This window comes from Protopterus annectens, chromosome 8.part0 (genome assembly GCF_019279795.1).
Source record: "Protopterus annectens isolate FY-2018-M chromosome 8.part0, PAN1.0, whole genome shotgun sequence".
Classification (NCBI taxonomy): domain Eukaryota; kingdom Metazoa; phylum Chordata; order Ceratodontiformes; family Protopteridae; genus Protopterus; species Protopterus annectens.
In genome coordinates, this window is record NC_056741.1 from 834,941,627 (window position 1) to 834,961,446 (window position 19,820).

The window sequence follows — 19,820 nt, forward strand, 5'->3', positions numbered from 1 at the left end:
ATTTGTTTCTCAGGTGACCAAACACTAACGTGCTCTTATGACTCTGCTGATGTTGTTTCCAGAGCTGCTGCTACTGGCTCAGTTATGAGAAGATATGCATGGTCACATTCACAAAACTTACCCGGTGAAAATGCTTAAATGTTGAATTCTCCCTTGGATAAAGAAGTGTTACTTGGGCCCTGTGCTGCTGAGGTCTTTAAAATTTTTGAAAATGAAAAATCAATTCAAGGAGTCATGCAGATTTTTTAGCCCTCCCTTTAGTAAGAACTTCCTTTTCTTTTCAGTATTTTTTTCCAGAAAACAGAACAAGCAATGTCAGCAAGGTTGCAACAAGCAAAATTTCAAGCAGTGGCATGGAGGCTCAAAGGAAAACAAAAGCGGAGAATCCTAGAACCAAGAACAGTCCAATAAATCTGACTATTTGCCTCTTCTACTACTTTTTCTATTCCACCCTGGCAATCCTTTAAGTATCTGTCTAAGTCTAGGACTCCATCTTCCACCATGATATCAGATTATCTCAGAAAAGAAGGTTCTGAAACATTATCCGACAAGGGTATAGATGGCAGTGGGAATTTTTCAGGGGATTCTTCCATATCCTTTAAACCAGATGTCCTTGTTTTAACCCTGTTTTATAGCAAACCTTGGTTCAGGGGGTGATAGAACTGGTGCCCACAGTTCAGTTGGGCAAATGCTTTTATTCCAGCATCTTTCTGGTGCCAAAATAGAGAAAACCCTTGAGACCAGTCCTAGACCTTTCCTTTCTCAGTTTTGTCAAGTTTCCAAAAATGAGAATGTTATCCAGTCAAACCCTGTTCTCTCTCTTACTGTGTGGCAGCTTCATGATAGCATTGGGCCTAAAAGATGCTTATCACGTTTCTCTGTGAGGAATCCAGGCTTTTTTAAGATTTTCTGTATCCGTCTTACATTAGTAGTTTTCTGTCTTACCCTTTGGTATGTCCTCTGTGCCAGGAGTAATTACAGAATGCCTGACTTGATTGCCTTACTGCAAGCCTCAATGCAGTTGCATCTTTCCATATTTGGATGACTGTTTTATATTTGAAGACATCAGTTGTCAGGATTCCCTGACATGGGTTATGAAACCACCTGCTCAGTCTGGGGATAAAACTGAACTTGCAGAAATAGTTTCTTATCCCTTTTCATTTTTTTCTGAAATGTCTTCTAGATTATTTCTAAGAAGAGCCTTTCTTCCTTTAGACAAGGTACACTGGGATGAGGAAATCTTCCTGAACTTCTGCAGCCTATCTTGGGCTTCTTCCAGGGAATCCCTTAGGAATCTAGGTTTCATGGTTTCTATGATTTTCATTATTGTGTTATCCAGGCTTCACATGTGAAGATTTCAGTGGCATTTCAGATCAGTCTGGACTCTGCATCAACACCCTTACTTTTCAGGTTCCATTTCTGGGGTTTGCCAGAAGGGAATTACTGTGGTGGGTGGACCAGTATTCCCTCAGTCCAGATCTCCCCTTCTCTTTTCAGCCTCCCTCTGCCTGTCACAGCATATGCTTCAGACTTTGCATGGGGACCAGTCTCAAAGGGGGTGAAAGTACAAGGTATGTGGAATCCCATGGACAGGCAGAAGCACATAAATGTGAGAGTTGTTGGCAGTTATCAATGCCTTAAAGGCTTTAAATCATTGCTGATTCCAGGACCTCTGTAATTGATCACAGACAACACCACAATGTTGTGGTATATGAACCAAGGGGGTAAAAGATCTTATTTCCTGTGCATACTTCTGTGATTACCTGGGAGGTGGCAACTCAGTGCAGGCTGACTCTTCAGACTTCATACATTTCTGTCAGAGCAAAACATTATAGGAAACAAACATAGCAGCACCAGGATAGACCTTCAGGAATGGAAATTACATCTGAAGGTCTTCCCAGAAGTGATCTAAATGTAGAAACACCTCAAATAGATTTGTTTACCTCATTTCCAAAGCAAACAGATAAAGACATTCTGATGTTCTTCTTGTTTCACTGTTGCAGTCATTACATTTGGGTAATCCTGCTGGCAGGTTGCCCTCAGTCAGCCTGAATTTCAAAGTCCTGGGTCCTGTGTCGGCTGCTGTCGCCCCTTCCCTGATGTCAGGTCGTCAGGGGTATAAAAGATGCGGCCGATGCCATTTTCTTTAGTCTTTCTTGCCCCGTGGTGCCCGAAGCAGAAGCAGTTCGCAAGTGCCGGTCGGCTGACTCCTGAGATTTTCGTGTTCAAGTTTCAGATCTGAAGTCTTCAATAAAGCTAAGTACCCCATTGGGGAAACTTTTTTCTTGCTCCAGACCGATGTCAGAAAAAGTAAATAATTGTATTTCTTGTGGAAAGCAAATAACTCATAAGAATTTTCATTCTTACTGTATTCCTTGACTAGGCCCTGATCACAACGTTTCTGGCTGTCGGTTTTGTGCTAGATTTAACCAACGTACTATTAAGTGTCGGTATGATTTTGCTTTAAACTATTTTGGATGCCGGTTTAATTATCCAGAAATGTCGTCGGATAGCCATCCGACTACCGGAGTTCACAAAAAACGCAAAGAAAAGGAGAGAGAGAGAGACAACAGAGGCCCAAAACTGATGACGAAGCTTCTCCTAAGCCAGTCGCCGGTTCTCATTGAGGTGATTTTGCATCCCCTGACGCCCGCTACTTTAGAGTCGCTGGCCACTACCGACTCCCACGTGGAGTCTGCCATGCCACTGGAAACTCAAGGTATTGGAGCCTCTGATAATATTCCTTCAGATGGGTCTGGAGCCGCTGAGCGGGCACCAGCTTCTGAGGGTGTATTCAGACCTAAACATCTTTACATTAAACCGACTTCAGCTTCAAAGGCAAAGACTAAAGCACCTTCTGAAGCAAAGAAACTCAAGAGCCACGTGGTCAGGCCTCTATGCCCAAAAACAGATGCTCAAAATGGCCGAAGACTTGATTACCTTGATCAGGGGTTCCCATCCCCCTCCTGATAAGAGGCCTAGGCAAGAGACTGACTATGAATCTTCAGATCAGGTTTCCATTTCTTCTGATTCCTCTTCTGATCAGGAATATTCTCTTCCCCCTATGAGGATTCTGATGCTGAAAAATCTATACCTTCAGCTTCTCTTCCAGAGGACTATTCTTTTGGGGAAACCTTGCATACCATGAGGGAGCATTTCCACTGGGAGAGCCAAGATTTTTCAGAATCTAAAAAGAGGCTCATGAATTTCCTTTTACTACCTCAACACAGGCCACTAGCCATTCCACCTATGTTAGACATTGTAGATGATGTGTTTTCGGAGTCTAGTCTTACCCCTGACTTCTAACCTCCAGCTCCTGTTAAGCCTGACAGATATTACAGGGTTCCTGACTCTCATAAATTCCTTTTTAAAAACCTTGCTGCAGATCCAGACACTATTTCACAGGGTCCCAAAGGAGTTAAGGCTTCCTCTGCAAAAAACCCTACCCTCTGACAGAGATTCTAGGGCACTGGATAGATCGGGAAAAAAGGTTTACACATCTGCTACCTTGGCTATAAGGGCCTTAAACTGTCAGTTTCATATGCTCCAATATCAGCAACCTGTCATGGCATTGCTTAAACAGAAAATATTGTTAAACTCTGAATGTGCAGAAAACAAGGAAATGCAGGATTTATTGCATGCAACTGAACAAGTTGGAAAGCATACTTTGCAATGTGGTTTTGATTCTTTGGTGGCCACCTAGGTTGAGTAGACACTGGCCAACAAAGAATTGGTCCTTTCCTGTGTCAGACAGACCTCAAAGGGGCAGATCCAGACTCCCTAGATCAAAGCAATGGGGTGCTTCTACCTCCAAAGTTGGAGAAGATGAAGCACAACCATACAGGAAACAGTCCCAATGACATCCCACTGCCTGCACCAAGCACTTATCTCCTGGCAGCACCCTTAGGGGGAAAATTAGCACTTTTTTCTCAAAATTGGCACTTCATAACCCAGGACAAGTGGGTTCTAAATATCGTGTCACAAGGCTACAAGTTCCATTTCCATGCCTTGCCAAAGACAAACGGCTGGCCAGATCTGCCAAAAAATCAATGGGGAGTGCACAAAACCAAGTCTCATCCCTCATGGACATGGGGGCCATTCAACAAGTACCAGAGTAAGAGCAGAAACAAGGATTTTGCTCAAGACTGTTCTTGGTACCCAGAAAGGACAAGGCCTGGAGGCCAATACTGGACCTATCTATTCTGAACACATTCCTGGATATACCAAAATTGAAGATGTTGACTTTGCAGCAGCTTCTGCCCATGGTGGGCAAGAATGCTTGGCTTGTGACTTTAGACCTAAAAGAGGCATACCTGCATGTCCCAATCAGACAAATATGCAGAAGATTCCTCAGATTCAAGGCTGGCTCAATGCATTACCAATTCTCTGCATTGCCCTTTGGCTTATCCACTGCGCTCAGGGTCTTTACAAAGTGCCTGGCACCAGTAATTACATTTTGCAGACAAAGAGGAATACAAATATATCCTTACTTGGACGACTGTCTAATTCAAGCAGAGAACAAGGACATTCTTCTACAGCATCTGGCATTTGTGAAAAGACTTCTAATATGCCATGAAAAGAAATCAAAACTAGTACCCTCTCAAGAGATAATATTCCTGGGTGCAAGCTTAAATAAAACTGCCCAGATGGCTTATCTCACGCCAGACAAACAAAGGCAACTGACTACCTATTTCAAAATGTTGGCAACAAAGGCCCACTTATCTACAAGAAAAATTCTGCAGGCTTTGGGCTTCATGGCATCCTGCATCCTACTAATTCCATATGCAAGACTGCATATGAGGAAACTTCAATGGTACTTAAAAAGTGTTTGGACTCAACATTGCCACAGCCTGGAAACTATGATTACTCTTATTCCCTGCCTGCAACAGGAGTTTCGATGTTGGGCAAAGGCTTGTCACCAAAACAAGAGACAGCCATTCACATTATCCCCAGCCAGGCAAACACTAACAACGGATGCATCAGATTATGCCTGGGGGGGGGCCCACATGGCAGGAAGATGCATTCAGGGCACATGGTCCTCAAACCAAATGCATCTACATATCAATCAAAAAAAGATGCTAGCTGTTCAAAATGCCCTGACAGCCTTCAAGGACCTACTTCATCTGGGACAACTACTGATAAAGACAGACAACACCATGGTCATGTGGTATATAAACAAGCAAGGGGGCACACATTCTTGCCCCCTTTGCAGACTAGCCATGACTTTGTGGGACACAGCATTGACTTACCAAGTACATCTGCAGGCACAATTCCTGCCAGGAAGGAAAACTACTCTGGCAGACGAACTAAGCAGAAACCTCATGGATCCCCATGAATGGCAGCTGGATCCACAAGTTTTCAGCATAACAAGGAAATGGGGATGCCCGGACATAGATCTATTCGCCTCCCCTCACAACTACCAACTAAAAAGATTCTGCACAAGGATTTATCACAGACAAGAATGGAAAGTGGACGCCCTATCAGTATATGCCTTTACCCCACTGCCTCTCCTCCCCAAGGTACTCCTAAAGGTCAGACAGGAGAAGCCAAAGATGATACTAATTGCCCCAAACAGGCCCTGCCAGTACTGGTATCCAATACTAAGGAACTTGTCTCAATGCCCAGCTTGGACCTTACCTCAAATACCTCATCTACTGTCCCAGCAAAACAGTCAGATCCTGCACAGCCAGCTCAGGACTTTAAACCTGGCAGCATGGCGGATAATGTAGTCATACAAAACACACCTCTCAGTAATGTAATGGATGTCATTTTGGAAGCCAGAAGGCCTAGTACTAGAAAATCTTATGCTGGAAAATGGAAGACATTCTGTGTTTGGAACCAGGCACAAGGAACTGATACAGCTGTGCCAAATATTCCTCAGATTTTGCAATACTTAACCGAGATGCTGGACAAAGGCCTATCTTTTTCATCTATTAAAATTCATGCCTCTGCCATTTTGGCTCATTGCAATACAGAGCCACCAATCTTTTCTCATCCCTTATTAAAGCAGTACCTCAGAGGAGCCAAAAATTTAAGGCCTCCAAGGAGATCACCAATGCTTGCATGGGACCTCAACTATGTCTTGGAATAACTCACCCTGTGTCCTTTTGAGCCAGCTGCTACTGCTGATATAAAGTTTTTATCTTGGAAAACAGCTCTGCTCCTAGCAATAACTTCTGCAAGATGAGTTTCAGAGCTACAGGCACTCATGGCTGTGGAACCTTTATCATTTTTAATCCAGACAGGGTCTCTCTGAGGACAAACCCAACATTTATGCCTAAGGTGGTGTTCAGTGTGGCTCTTAACCAAGCTATTCATCTGCCAACTTTTTATCCAAATCCACAGAATAAGGGGGAGAGAATTCTGCATTTTTGGATGTACACAGACAGCTTAGATTCTACTCGGACAGAACCAAAGTTTTCAGAAAGACAGAGCAATTACTAGTGGCATATGCTGCAGGATCACAAGGGAAGGCCGTCTCAAAGCAGACTATTTCAAAGTGGATAGGCCACTGCATTCATTTCTGCTACTTACACCATGGCAAGCCCAAGGGTATTAGGCCACATTCAACCAGAGCTGCAGCCACTTCAGCAGCCTTTCTCAGGGGAGTACCAACCAAGGACATTTTAGAGGCTGCTACTTGGAGTTCGGTGCACACCTTTACAAAGCACTATCATCTGCCACTCTACTCTAAATCCATGGCAGGCTTTGCCACTGCAGTTTTGCAGGGCCTCATAGCCGCTCCTAATGCTGTTTAGCTCCAGCCTCCCAACCATAGCTTTGGGACTCTACCCAAATGTAATGACTGCAACAGTGAAACACGAAGAACATAGTACAGTTGTGTACACTTACCTTAAATGTAGATGTTCGAGTGTATTCACTGTTGCAGTCCAGGTTACCCACCCGCCACCCCCCTTTCTTCTGATGGAACCTGTCTTTCCTTCTTTGATTTATACAACCTATGTGGTGTATTTGCTTGTAGAGGAAGGTAAAGTTTATATTGGTGCATGTATTTATATATATATATATATATATATATATATATATATATATATATATATATATATATATATATATAAATGTTGGCTACCCTTTTAGGGGCACCTGACATCTGGGGCAAGAAAAACTAAAGAAAATGGCGTCGGCCACATCTTTTATACCCCTGACGACCTGACGTCCCATTTTTTTCTATGTAGTTTGCTTCTGCCCTTTTTTAAAAGATCCTATTTCCAGTTTTATCTCTGTTACTATATTCACTCCTTCTGGTACAGTTGGTTTAGACTTTGATTTCCATTTTCTAGTAATTGCTTTTTGGCAACCGCCATAATTCGACCCAGCAAGACCTACCTTTACTATGGCTAGGCAATTCTGATTCTGTATCAAAAAATCATTTCCTTAGTTACACCAGTTTGCTGCTCACTCAGTATTTCTGAAAGAGGAGTCTGCAGGGAATTTTAAAAGTCTGTCAACTCATTACACCAGAAAATACGTTCCCAGTTACCTCTTTCTTCACCCTCACAGCTCCAACATTTGCTATCTACCTGAGGAAAAATTATTTGGAGTCTACTTGGGATATAGAAATACCTATGTAAACGCTTCCAAACAAATATACTAAAACTTTTTGATTTTGTTGCATATTTGGGAGACATTCATATATCCCCCATTGTTTCTTTGTGAATTGCCTATCCAATCTCTTTTCCCAAGCCTTTCTAACCACCTCTGATTAATTCTTATAGTTATCATGCAATATTTTATATGCTTTACTAATTATCCCTTTTTATAACAGCTGCTTCTGTTCTAGATTCTACTAAAAACTCTTATCAGTGCTGGTCTTTTGCTTAGGATCCCTTCCCATTTCTTTCTCTTTGCCTTTACTTTGAGATCAATCCTTGATAGGGAAGGCAATCTCTAGCCTGCAATCCAGCCTCTTACCATTCTTTTACCTCTTCCCCTCTAATTATTTGCTCCCAATACCTTGGTCATTTTGCCAGTTTTCTTAAATAAATTCCAGCACCATCTTGCCTGTTGTCTGTATCCTTAATTGTAGTCATCTCTATGGGCAGAATTTCCTTTCTCCATTCCTTTGTGTTGGCTTAGTTCTAAGAATACTTTCTGCATCCAAAATCACAGTCTCCTCTTGTTTTTTGAGCTTCCCTCCTGTATCGTCATCATCCCTTTTCACTTCGAATTATAGCTTTCTGCTTCTGTTATGTATAGCAGCATTAACTGTGTAGCTCTGAAATAGCCGTTCATATCAGGCAATCCCAAAAGGTGGCTGAGGTGGTGCAGCGGTTAGCATTGTCACCTCACAGCAAGAGGTTCTCTGGTTCGATCCTCAGCTGGGGTGCCTTCTGTGTGGAGTCTGCATGTCCTCCCTGTGGTAGCATAGGTTTCCTCCCACATCCCAGAGACATGCTGTAGGTGGATTGGACACTCCAAATTGGCCCTAGGCGTGAGTGCGTGCATGTGTGTGCCTTCTGTGGAAGGTTGGGCACCGGGCTGGCAAATCGATACCATAAAAACTCCACTGCCAATCATGAGCAGACAGGTGATCGATTGTGGTGACCCCTAACCGGGAAAAGCCGAAAGAAGAAGAATCAGGTAATCCCAAACCACCGTGTCCTATTGGAAGAATCAGCTTATCCCAGTTAACTCTTACCATCTTGCCCCAGATAAAATCCTTCAGCTCTTTACTAATTGCTATCCACAACTCTTCCTCTGGTTGATAAAAATAGGCCTGACCTCTGTATAAAACTAAAGGGACTAAAAGCATTTTAACTGTTTGTATCTTGCTGTCCATATCCATAAAACCTAGCTTACAGTTTCTCAGTTTATGTATGTATGTATTATCATTTACTTAGTCTCTTCTCACATATCCTTAACTGCCACAACAGACTCCTTTTTAATCCATACTCTTAAGTACTTCACTTTATCATGTCCTCATAAATATGGATATTGCTGAACCAGTTTTTGTGTGGGCACATAGTTTACCGCTATTGCCTTTATTTTAGCTTGGAAGTCACGTCCAAATTTCTGTTTTTTGCCATTTTATGTACAACATAACATATTTGATTTAATTGCTATTTACTATTTTACTGTTATTTACTACCTAGTTAAGTACTATTTATAAGCTAATTTATGGTAATCTTTAACCTTGTTATAACTGTGGTTAGTTTGGAGCTTTTTTCCCTGGGCCTCTACTGAAAATGGACATATATCCAGTTAGACTAGCCCGGTCAACAAATGTAAAATAAAATAAATAAAAATTAAAAATTAATTTTGTATCACAAAAAGACGTGAAACCGTCTTAAAATGTTCCACAACATTGAGATGTCCTTTTCTGGTGTTATCAGCTCTTAAGTAAATATCATCTGCAAATAAAGCCAGCTTTTCTTGACTACCATACCAATTATATATACCTTACTACCTTTGCCAGTGGTTCTAAATGTAGAGAACTCAGCACAGCTCCTCGTGGTATCCAGCAGAGTTCCTAGAGCAGCAGAGACCAGAAAAAGCAACTTTCCAGATTTTAAGTATTTTTTCTTGCATTTTTCGACCATTTGTGTTTTTCGACGACTGTTTCTGTCTATTTTATAGTGGTATTACCTGTTTTTCCTGTTTTTATAAGCTTTAATTGTTGGTTGCACGTCTTAGTTTAAGTTTGCTTAAAAGTTAAACTACAGGCTAATACACTCAAGTGTACTAGCTTTTGATAGCATTTAATCGAAAAGCAAAGCATTTATTGTGTTTTCTGTTCTGTCTGTAAAAAATTTAAAAAAAAAAAAAATATTCTTGTTCTCCTAACTTTCCTGGCTAGTTGTTCCAGTGATCAGGTTTTGCTGATCCCTGGGCTTTGTCTTGGTTCCTGTACTTCTCCATTTTCTTTGTTTGGTCAGGGGGAAGTTTCTTTACTCACCAGTGGGAGTGGGGAGTACTGAGCTGCCTGCTTGTCCTCAGAGGAGTGGTTTAAGACAGTAACTTGTAATTCAGTGGCCATTTTGGGTAATTTCCTGCCTTTTCCAGCCCCCTGCTATAAAGAACGCTTTGGCAGGCTTTTATGGCTGTAGAGAACTCAGCACATCTCCTCGTGGTATCCAGCAGAGTTCCTAGAGCAGCAGAGACCAGAAAAAGCAACTTTTCAGATTTTAAGTATTTTTTCTTGCATTTTTCGACCATTTGTGTTTTTCGACGACTGTTTCTGTCTATTTTATAGTGGTATTACCTGTTTTTCCTGTTTTTATAAGCTTTAATTGTTGGTTGCACTTCTTAGTTTAAGTTTGCTTAAAAGTTAAACTACAGGCTAATACACTCAATTGTACTAGCTTTTGATAGCATTTAATCGAAAAGCAAAGCATTTATTGTGTTTTCTGTTCTGTCTGTGAAAAAGATTTAAAAAAAACCAAAAAAATATTCTTGTTCTCCTAACTTTCCTGGCTAGTTGTTCCAGTGATCAGGTTTTGCTGATCCCTGGGCTTTGTCTTGGTTCCTGTACTTCTCCATTTTCTTTGTTTGGTCAGGGGGAAGTTTCTTTACTCAACAGTGGGAGTGGGGAGTACTGAGCTGCCTGCTTGTCCTCAGAGGAGTGGTTTAAGACAGTAACTTGTAATTCAGTGGCCATTTTGGGTCATTTCCTGCCTTTTCCAGCCCCCTGCTATAAAGCACGCTTTAGCGTGCTTTAGCGCGGAGTTGCCACTAGAGCAGCATCAGGCAGCGCCGTTTTAACAAGGTTAAACTTTTTCTGGCTCCATAAAGTCTGTTCTTCATTTTTTCCCTTAGAACTGCTCTACTAGTAACCTAAACAGTATATCCCTTAACTAAAAAGCGCAGCACTTGTTCCTAAAAGTTTTTTTTTCAAAAAAAAAAAGCTCAGCACTTGTCTTAAAAGCATCTTCCTTGCAGGTTAAGCACTTCTATATTATACAAAGTCCCTCACTTGCGAAACCCCCCCAGGAGTACCCACTTCCTTACTAAGTCCTCTCTTATTCAGTCTCATACCTAGCTCCGTAATTTTTCTAGCATGTCGAAGGGCCAGATGCTGGCGTCCTCTCCTGCCCAGTTGGTGAATCTGGGAATATTGAGGCAATGTTACAATTGCCTCATGTACACAGACAACCCTCTCCTCCTCCTACATAACACAAATACTTGCGAGAGATGCAGCTATTTAGCCAAACTGAAGGCTGAGCTCTCTCAACTCAGGACTGGCAAGACCAGACAGGAGGAGAAGGCAACTACACACACCACAAAACCAGCCTCACATAATGCTACCACACCACTGAATCAAACACATAAACACACAAAGACTTACTCGGAGGCTCTGAGTAAAAATTTACCTAAACAGCAGAGGCCTCCAAAGCAGACACCCAAGAAACTGCTACCTCAAGACACCCCACAAGCAACACATAAACCACAAAATCAGTGTGCAAAGCAGTCACAGCCCTTAAGGCCAAATACAACACCAAACATACTTGTCATAGGTGACTCCATAGTCAGACACACTGACGTCCCACTCACCAGGCTGAACAAGGAGAGGGTCACAGTAAGCTGCCTATCGGGCGCTAGAATCCGCCACATAACACAAGCACTCTGGTTACTCCACGGCAAGTACAAATATGACAGTCATTGTCCATGCTGGTGTGAACGACCTGAGACGTACCTCCCTGGACTACATGAAAAGAGACATAGAGGAGCTCTCTGATTATGTAGCCCAGGCAGGTATGACCCTGACCCTGAGCAGTATCCTTCCTTCACCAAGAATGATGCTACAATATAGAGACAAGATGATCAGCTTTAACAATTGGCTTAGTTTCTGGTGTCATTCAAAGGGGATCCAGTGTCTGTCTGCCTGGGATGACATGCTTGACAAGCCACGCTGCTTCGCAAGGGATGGCTTGCACCTGTCACCCCTGGGATTCCGGATATTGGCTAAGGCTCTTGCCACCCCCATAGTGCCTTTTTAGGCAAGGCTCAAATTCTAAACCTACCACCCTAGAAAACAAAATGGGAAGAAACTGAGGGTAATGCTGCTCAATGCCAGAAGTCTAAATCTCAAAATGCACGCACTCGAGGCCCTTCTCAGTATGGAGAACATCGATGTCTGTGCTGTAACTGAAACCTGGTTCAGGGCTCCTGAGAGCACCCAGGCACTATCAGGTTTTACCTCATATCATGCGTTCCGCCCCAAAACCCGTCCACACCACAAAAGGAGGTGTATCCATATTCATAAAGGATACCCACACCTCCAGGTTGGTGGCAACGCATAAGCTCGGAAACCATCCAGGTGCAACTAACCATAGGCAAAACTGCTCTACAATTTGTAGCATGCTACAGGCCACCCTCTCAAACTCAGGAACCCCACACAGCCTTCCTGAAGACACTGGAGGGTATAAATGTATCTCCAAACACCATCATATTGGGTGACTTCAACTACCCGAATATAGACTGGGAACTCAAGCCCAAACTTTCTAGCCCAACGGTTCCTGGAGTTCATAAATTCAAATGCCATGGAACAATTAGTCACTGTTCCCATGAGAGGAGAAAATATACTAGATCTCATTATCACAAACATGGGGACAAAATGCTCCACACCTGAAGTATATCCCTCATTGGTGAGATCTGATCATAAACTAATCTCACTGGAAATCCACATCCCGCCCCCACCCCAAACAAAAAAAGACCACAGTGAAGAACTTCTCTAAAGCAAACTTCACACTACTCAAGACTGGTGTGGTATCCTTCAAGGCCCCTGAGCCAGTGGAAACCACAACCCAAGCTGCGGAAGCCCTTACAAATGCCTTCTATGAACACCTCCAGGACTGCATGGACCAGGCAATCCCAAATAAAACCAAGACTCTTTCCTCCAAGGGCAAACGTCCAGTCTGGTGGATCCCAGCCATTAACAAACTTTACAATAAGAGGAGAAAGCTATTACATGATAGAACAAAATCCATAAAAGGAAAGTCACCCCAGATCAGTATTAGTAAAAAAATACGAGCACTCATAAAATCAACTAAGGCCAATTTTGAGAGAAAAATTGCCATGGATTCAAAAGACAATCATAAGGCCTTTTTCAGCTATGTTAGGAACCTGGGTGGAAACTCCCAGATATGCTCAGAATTAGTCCAAAATGATACAAAAATCACTGAACCCACAGACATTCCCAACATACTGGCAGACAGGTTCAGTGCAAACTTCACCCTCTCCCCTAAAGGAGAGATAACTATCCCAGCGAGTGTAGCCTCCCCCACATCTCAAGTGCGCAGGTGAAAGCTGCTCTCTTTAAAGCTAAAACACAGCATCAATGGGACCGGATGGTGTCCCCGGCTGTGTGCTACACGAGCTCAATGAGGAACTAAACCCGCACATAAGGCAGCTGTTTAATCTCAGCCTTACCACAGGATACGTGCCCAAGGAGTGGTGTACGGCAACTGTGGTCCCACTCCACAAAGGCGGTGCCTCTACGGACCCTGGTAATTACCCATAAGCTTAACAAGTCTGGTCTACAAAGCTATGGAGAGGATCATAATGGAGCTCATAAACAAAGATATAGGGACTTGCAGACATTGGACCCGACCCAGTTTGGCTTCGTCAAGGGCAGATCATGCCTTTTGAACTTGGCCGACTTCTTCGAAACAGTCACCAAGGCCATTGATGAGGGAAAGGCAGTCCATACAGCCTACCTTGACCTTGCAAAGGTTTCGACACAATACCCCACTTGGGTATTGTAGAAAAACGTACTAGCTTAAATGTAAACCCATATGTCACAAGATGGGTTGCAAACTGGCTTAAGGACAGAACCCACAGGGTTAGAGTTGCTGGCGCTATGTCAGACTCCAAGCCGGTCACAAGTGGTGTCCCACAGGGCTCGGTCCTTGGCCCCTATTGTTCGGCATCTACTTTTCAGAAGTACAGGCCAACATGGGAGGACTTTGGCTGACAAAGTTTGCAGACGACTGCAAACTGGGCGCCATAGTGGAAAGTGCATCGGACACGGATATCCTTCAGAGGGGACTCACGGAAACAGATAGCTGGTGCCAGAGCCATGGCCTGAAGTTAAACGCCAAAAATGTATAGTCATACCCTTCGGGAAAAACAAGGTAACCCCAAGCTACTATATAGGTGGCAATCCACTAAGCACAGAAGAGGTTATCAGGGACCTGGGGACCCAGGTTGACAGTGGCCTTTCTTTTGACACTCACGTTGCTAAAGTGGTTAGAAAGACCTTCTACATTGCCCACCTGATCATGAAGGATTCACATCCAGATCTAGTGAGGTCATTGTTCCCTGTACTCTTCACTTATCAGACCAATGATCGAGTACAATGCCCCATTCGGGATGTATCTCACCCGACATCTGCAGCAATTGGAGAGACCCCAAAAGTTCCTCACCAAAAGGATAAAGGGACTCCAAAATCTGTCATATGCTGCCAGATTGAAGAAACTCCAGCTCTATTCAGTCGCATACCATCTGCTCAGAGGTGACATGTGCCTGACATACAAGGCCATGTCCAACCCGGAATTGATGGACATGCTCCACCTCAAAAAATCCAAATCCACCAGAACCACTAGAGCAAGCGACTTAAACCTTAGCACGGATATAAATAGGACGTGCTGGAGGGAAAGATTTATCACTCAGAGACTCCCTATGCTGTGGAATAAAATCCCGGTCCATGTTAGGCAGAGCACCTCGCTGGCTCTGTTCAAGAGAAATCTTGACCTGTGGATGGGAGATCGTAGGTTTACCCCGGGAATCATCTCTGGGTCACTGCTGGACAGAGGCGCAACAAACTAATGGGCACAGTATTTTTCCATATAAGGGGTGGCTTAAGCCACTAAACTTTGGGCTAGGCTTATAAATGCCTTAGGGCAGATAGCCTAGTATAAACCTATGAACCTAAATAACAAAGGGAAAAGAAGACACCCTGCCTGGTTCCTCTGCTCAAACAGAAGTTATCAGAGAGGAACCCAACCACTTTAATTTTCACCTGTGATCCCTCATATGTCATCTTAATCAACCTTATAATTTTATCAGAGAATGCAAATGCTTCCAATGTCCTGCTCATAAACTCCCAGCTTACTCTGTCAAATGCTTTCTTTGCATCAATACCCACTAACAGCAGCGGTATTTTCTTGAATTCGGCTTCTCTCTGAATCATCATCAATGTTTTGTTAATGTTGCCAAATGTTTGCCTCCCCTCCACAAAACCACAATGATCCATGTCTATCAAATTTTGCATCACCTTTGCCATTCCTTTAGCCATTAAAGACAGAACATGTTATAATCATGGTTTAGAATTGAAATGGGCCTTTATGAAACTGGATCTAATTGATCTTTACCCTTGTTTGGTATTGCAGCCATCTCCACTTTCTTCCAGGATGTTGCTGCTTCTCCTCTTAAAATACTGTTAAACAAAACCTTCCAGACCTTTATGCTTTTTTTTCCCCTCCTAGCTTCCAAACTTCCCCTGGAATGCCATCTCTATGTCACTATTATTATTTCATCACCTCATGTACTAACTGTTAGAGGTAGATGAGGCTTAGTTACTAACTTAATTCTTCCATAAACATTTCCATATGTACCTTTTTTTTATTTCATAACATTGCCGAAATATTTCTAGTACCTCTACAGGATCTCTTCTTATCTTCATTGTTATAGGCTCCTTAAGCTAGGTGAGAACCCTTTCTATTTTATATTGCCTGAGGCATCGTGTTAAAAGTTTTTGTGCTCTGGAGTTATCAAAAAACAGTTACTTAACAGCAGACTGTAAAATGAATAATTGATTTTGACCTTCATTACTTTGTGTTTTGTAGGTCAGTTATATGGAGATGTGCTCTATTTCTACACGGAGTATCGAGATGGCTTCCAACACAGTGAAATGTGGCATCCTGTATACTTCTGGTTCTACTTTGTCTTCATGAATTCGCTGTGGATTGTCATCCCATTTGTGCTGATCTGTGATGCCTGGGCCAACCTAAGCAAGGCACAGCAGGTTACTGACCAGGCTGTTCTGAAGCATCAGAAGCTAAAGAGCAGATGAAGCTTTAGGGAATCGTGCCTGGACTGGAGTTTCATTAAGTCAAGAAACTGAACTTACTGGGCTTTCTTTTTGACTTTTAAAATGAATAATGCTGCATGTGATCTTAGATATGAAAGAAAAAGCTGAAGGCTGATTTAAAATCTTACATTGCATTATTTTCCACATACTGGTTACCGCTGAACTGAAATAATGTGAAATTCATGCATTCATTTTAATTATGGATTATATTTCTTATGAAAATCTTTTCTGTTTGTCCTTTTATTGAGTCTTTGGATTGGGTCGACTTTCTGCACAGTGAGTTTCAGTAGCCACCTTCCTGCATAGGAAATCATTGCTGGAGCAATTTTGTAATTGTGTGCTGGCAATGATCCACTTTCTAAGGAGATCCCCCCGTTCTCAAGTCGGTGTGACTTTGGAGTTGGTATATATAAGTTTGGGAGGTGTGGGAGGCTTGCCTTTCTCATAAGGGGAGCAAGGGAGTTTGTCCCCGTGTGAAAAATAAGAAAAAAGGAGTCTTTCACCATCTTGATTTTCGGGTATTTGATTTTGTTCTGTTGAAGCTTCAGCTTTCAGAAAGTCAGTGTTTAATAGTAGAACCCTTTTAGCCACTCTGTTTTCATTGCCAAACAACTGGGCAGCAGGGGTGAATACTGTGGTTCCTATTGACAACCTGAAATAATTAGTTGCATGCAGCTGAAATTTTGGAGAAATGAATGAAAATACTGTAACTCCAAGGAAACAGTCTTGGTTTGAAGCACTCTTTCCCTCAGGATGGTGAGGTACAGAGGTCTTGCCCCCCCTGAAAAATATGTTTCTTACTTTTTGAGATTTATTTTTTTTTAAATGAACTGTTTCAGTTTGTGTTACTTAAATTAATTGTGAGTTGATATTTTGGTATAATTCATTTTAATAGTTACTGTGATGAGAATATATTCACTTTTTAGAATAGTCTGAAATAAGTCCAGCTGAATTTTTGCAGTCCATGATATTTGTTTAATTTGCAGGTTGTTCCAAGCGGATCAGCCAAAAACTCCAGTAGATTTCTTTGGCTGAACCAGCACCAGTGTTAATCATCAGAAATGGTGAGACATCCCAGACCATTCTGCTCTTGTCTTCAGTTCTCTGGATATTACTGCATTGATGTTCCTTACCAGAAAGGCAAGGGACAAGGCTAGAGACTGGAAATGTGCAATGTTTTGAGCTGGACAATGGTACAAATTACACTTGTCCTGTTTCAGTAGACCTCAGCACTGGTCTGCTGAAAAAAAAAAAAACACAAAAGTGCTACGTCCAGCTGTCAGCATTTGTGTCAGGCCACATCTCTTAAAAAGCATATTAAGATAGTAATGGTAGATGTTAAGGCATTCGTGGACTTTGAGCGTAATGTTTGTAGTTATCTGTTTTGGTCTCACTTACCTGCATCTTTGTGCAGCTGGTTGAAGCGCAACAGAAGAATTGCTTCTTTTTTCTTCCCCTTCATTGACATTTGCAAAAACTACCCTTGAAGACTGTAAAACAGTGGTCAGGTTGTTGTTTAGGAAGATGCTGCTGTTTCACCTTCCTTTTCTCTAATGGCAAAAGGTTGGCACAATGCTAGGTATGTATAAGGCCAAATCATGTGTCTTGGTTTCTGAGTACCTGGCATTGTCCTTTTTGTCTTCCATCTTCCTTGAAGGAATCCTGCTTTGTGGAAAATTTTCATTTAATGCAGCAAGTGATGGGTCCCCAACAGAAACTTGAGCTGGCTAAACAACACCTTCTTGATGTTGGAAGCCCCAAACTCAAAGTTCACCTTGCTGGACTCTCTTGAGGGCTCTTTCCTTTGTAATGGAAGAAGGGAAGCAGAACAAGTGATCTGGTAAAAAGTGTCATGATACATAGGCACTGTTAGATTAATCAGCAGGGTAAACATGGTGGTTATGGTGAGGATAATTAACTGAAAGCTACTTAAGTTACATTGACAAAGATTTTTTTAAATTTGTTAGACTTTGTATACAGCATGACTGGATTATGCTTTCTGGAAAAATTCTTTTAAAGTGGTTTATAATATGTAAGTTAGACTATGACAAGTACAAAAATGGAATTCTTTGTACTATATGTCTTGATTAGTTTTAGTTTGAAAATGTGTTAATTATACTCTCCCCTGCACAACAGATAGATCAATAATACGAGTATGTGTAATGTTATGGAAAATCTTGACTTACAAATTAAATATGCTTTCAGAGTACCCTGGGTGGGTACATTATGTCTTAATGTATGAACTATATTTTTCCATCATGCTTTATTTTCTAGGTTAATAGAATATTGCTCAGCTCTCTTGATTTTGCCACTTCATTTCTCATAAAAACTGTGATTTTTTTTTTTTGGCAAATCACTGAGGATTGATGCCACTAAATAATGACTTGTATTTGTGTTTCAGACTTCATATTCTTCAGAAAATGCACACTAATGCAAAATGGTCTTTTACCAACATTTTAAGTTTATAAGAGCAGTATATTTTAAAATTTTCCTGATTTCTTCTGGCCTTTGTGTCTTCATTATTGGTGGCTTTGTCCAGATTTCTTGCACTTGGAGATTGATAGGTATGTAGCGATGAAGCATAATTTTAATCCTTCTACTTGTAGTATTTTTAGGATTTGTGGAGTTACAGCAGTTCAAGAAGATGTTATTTATTTATTTATTTATTGACATTTGTTAACCGGGAAAGTCCACTGGGTCAGAAACCCATTTTCAGTGGAGGCTCGAGGAGAAAAGCTCCACATATATGACATAAACAAATGAATATACAAGGCTAAAATTTTAACAAAAATACACTAAATGAGTTAATTTGTAAAACTACATATCAGTAGGTTAATACGAGCGTGATAAAAAGTAATACATAATAATATGTACGCTGTGTATGGTACATTCATAAAGAAGTGAAAATGGGTGAAAGGACAAAAGATGTAAGTAGAGGAGGTTGGTAGCTTGGTGTATACATTAAGAAGAGATAAGGAAGTAGGGGGATGGAGGTGAAAAAGAGGTATAGCGAGATGAAAGAGGTAGCGTAGTAGGAGAATGAAGGTAAGATGGATAAGAAAGACAGGAAAAGAATCAAAAGAATAAGAATTTTAGGTTCATTTATGGTGGCCTAAAGTTTTGGGTACAGGGACAGATGTGATTGTTAAGTTAGTATTTCTTTAGAGATATTTTGAATGTCTTTAATGAGTCTAGGAGGGTGATTTCTGGGGGAAGGGTATTCCAAATCCTAACTATGGCATAGGAGTAGAGATTGTCCAGCTCTTTTATTAGGTTTCTCAACTGTTACAAGTTGTTTGTTAGTAGATCGTACATTTCGGAGTGGAGTATAAGATTGTAGGATGTTCTGAAGGGAAGGGCAGCTATTTGGTGAGTAAATTAGTTTATGAGCTAAAGTTAGTTGGGTGGAGTCTAGATAGTGTTAGAACTTTAGCCAGTCAAGTTCTTTAAGAGCTAGACAGTGATGAGACCGATATGGTAGGTCTGTTGCAAATTTGGCAGTTTTGTGGTAGCATGTTTGGAGTTTATTTCTAATAGATTGGTGCAAGTTGGTAAAGATGTGGGCATCATAGAGAAGGGATGGGAACAAGACACTATTGACAAATGCCTTCTTAGTGGGTTTATCCATTTACAGTTTGTATCGATATAGTTTACAGAGTTTAAAGTGTGTTTTCTTAATTGCATTAAGTATGTGTTGTTTGTAGGACAGTCTGCTGTCTATGATAATCCCTAGTAATTTAGCATGAGTTACTATTCCTATTTTTGTCTT

At 41.6% G+C, this 19,820-nt stretch overlaps 1 protein-coding gene across 2 annotated transcripts in view; it reads left to right on the forward strand.

Moving 5' to 3' along the window:
- The window catches only part of LOC122809086 (EBP cholestenol delta-isomerase), a 100,098-nt gene extending 81,812 nt beyond the window's left edge, over positions 1-18,286 (forward strand). For both annotated transcript variants that reach the window (XM_044080312.1, XM_044080311.1), the window contains exon 5: positions 15,807-18,286. In XM_044080312.1, coding sequence (XP_043936247.1) covers positions 15,807-16,033 — 227 coding nt within the window. In that variant the 3' untranslated portion in view covers positions 16,034-18,286. The remainder of the gene's footprint in view (positions 1-15,806) is intronic.
- The last annotated feature ends 1,534 nt before the right edge of the window (positions 18,287-19,820 follow it).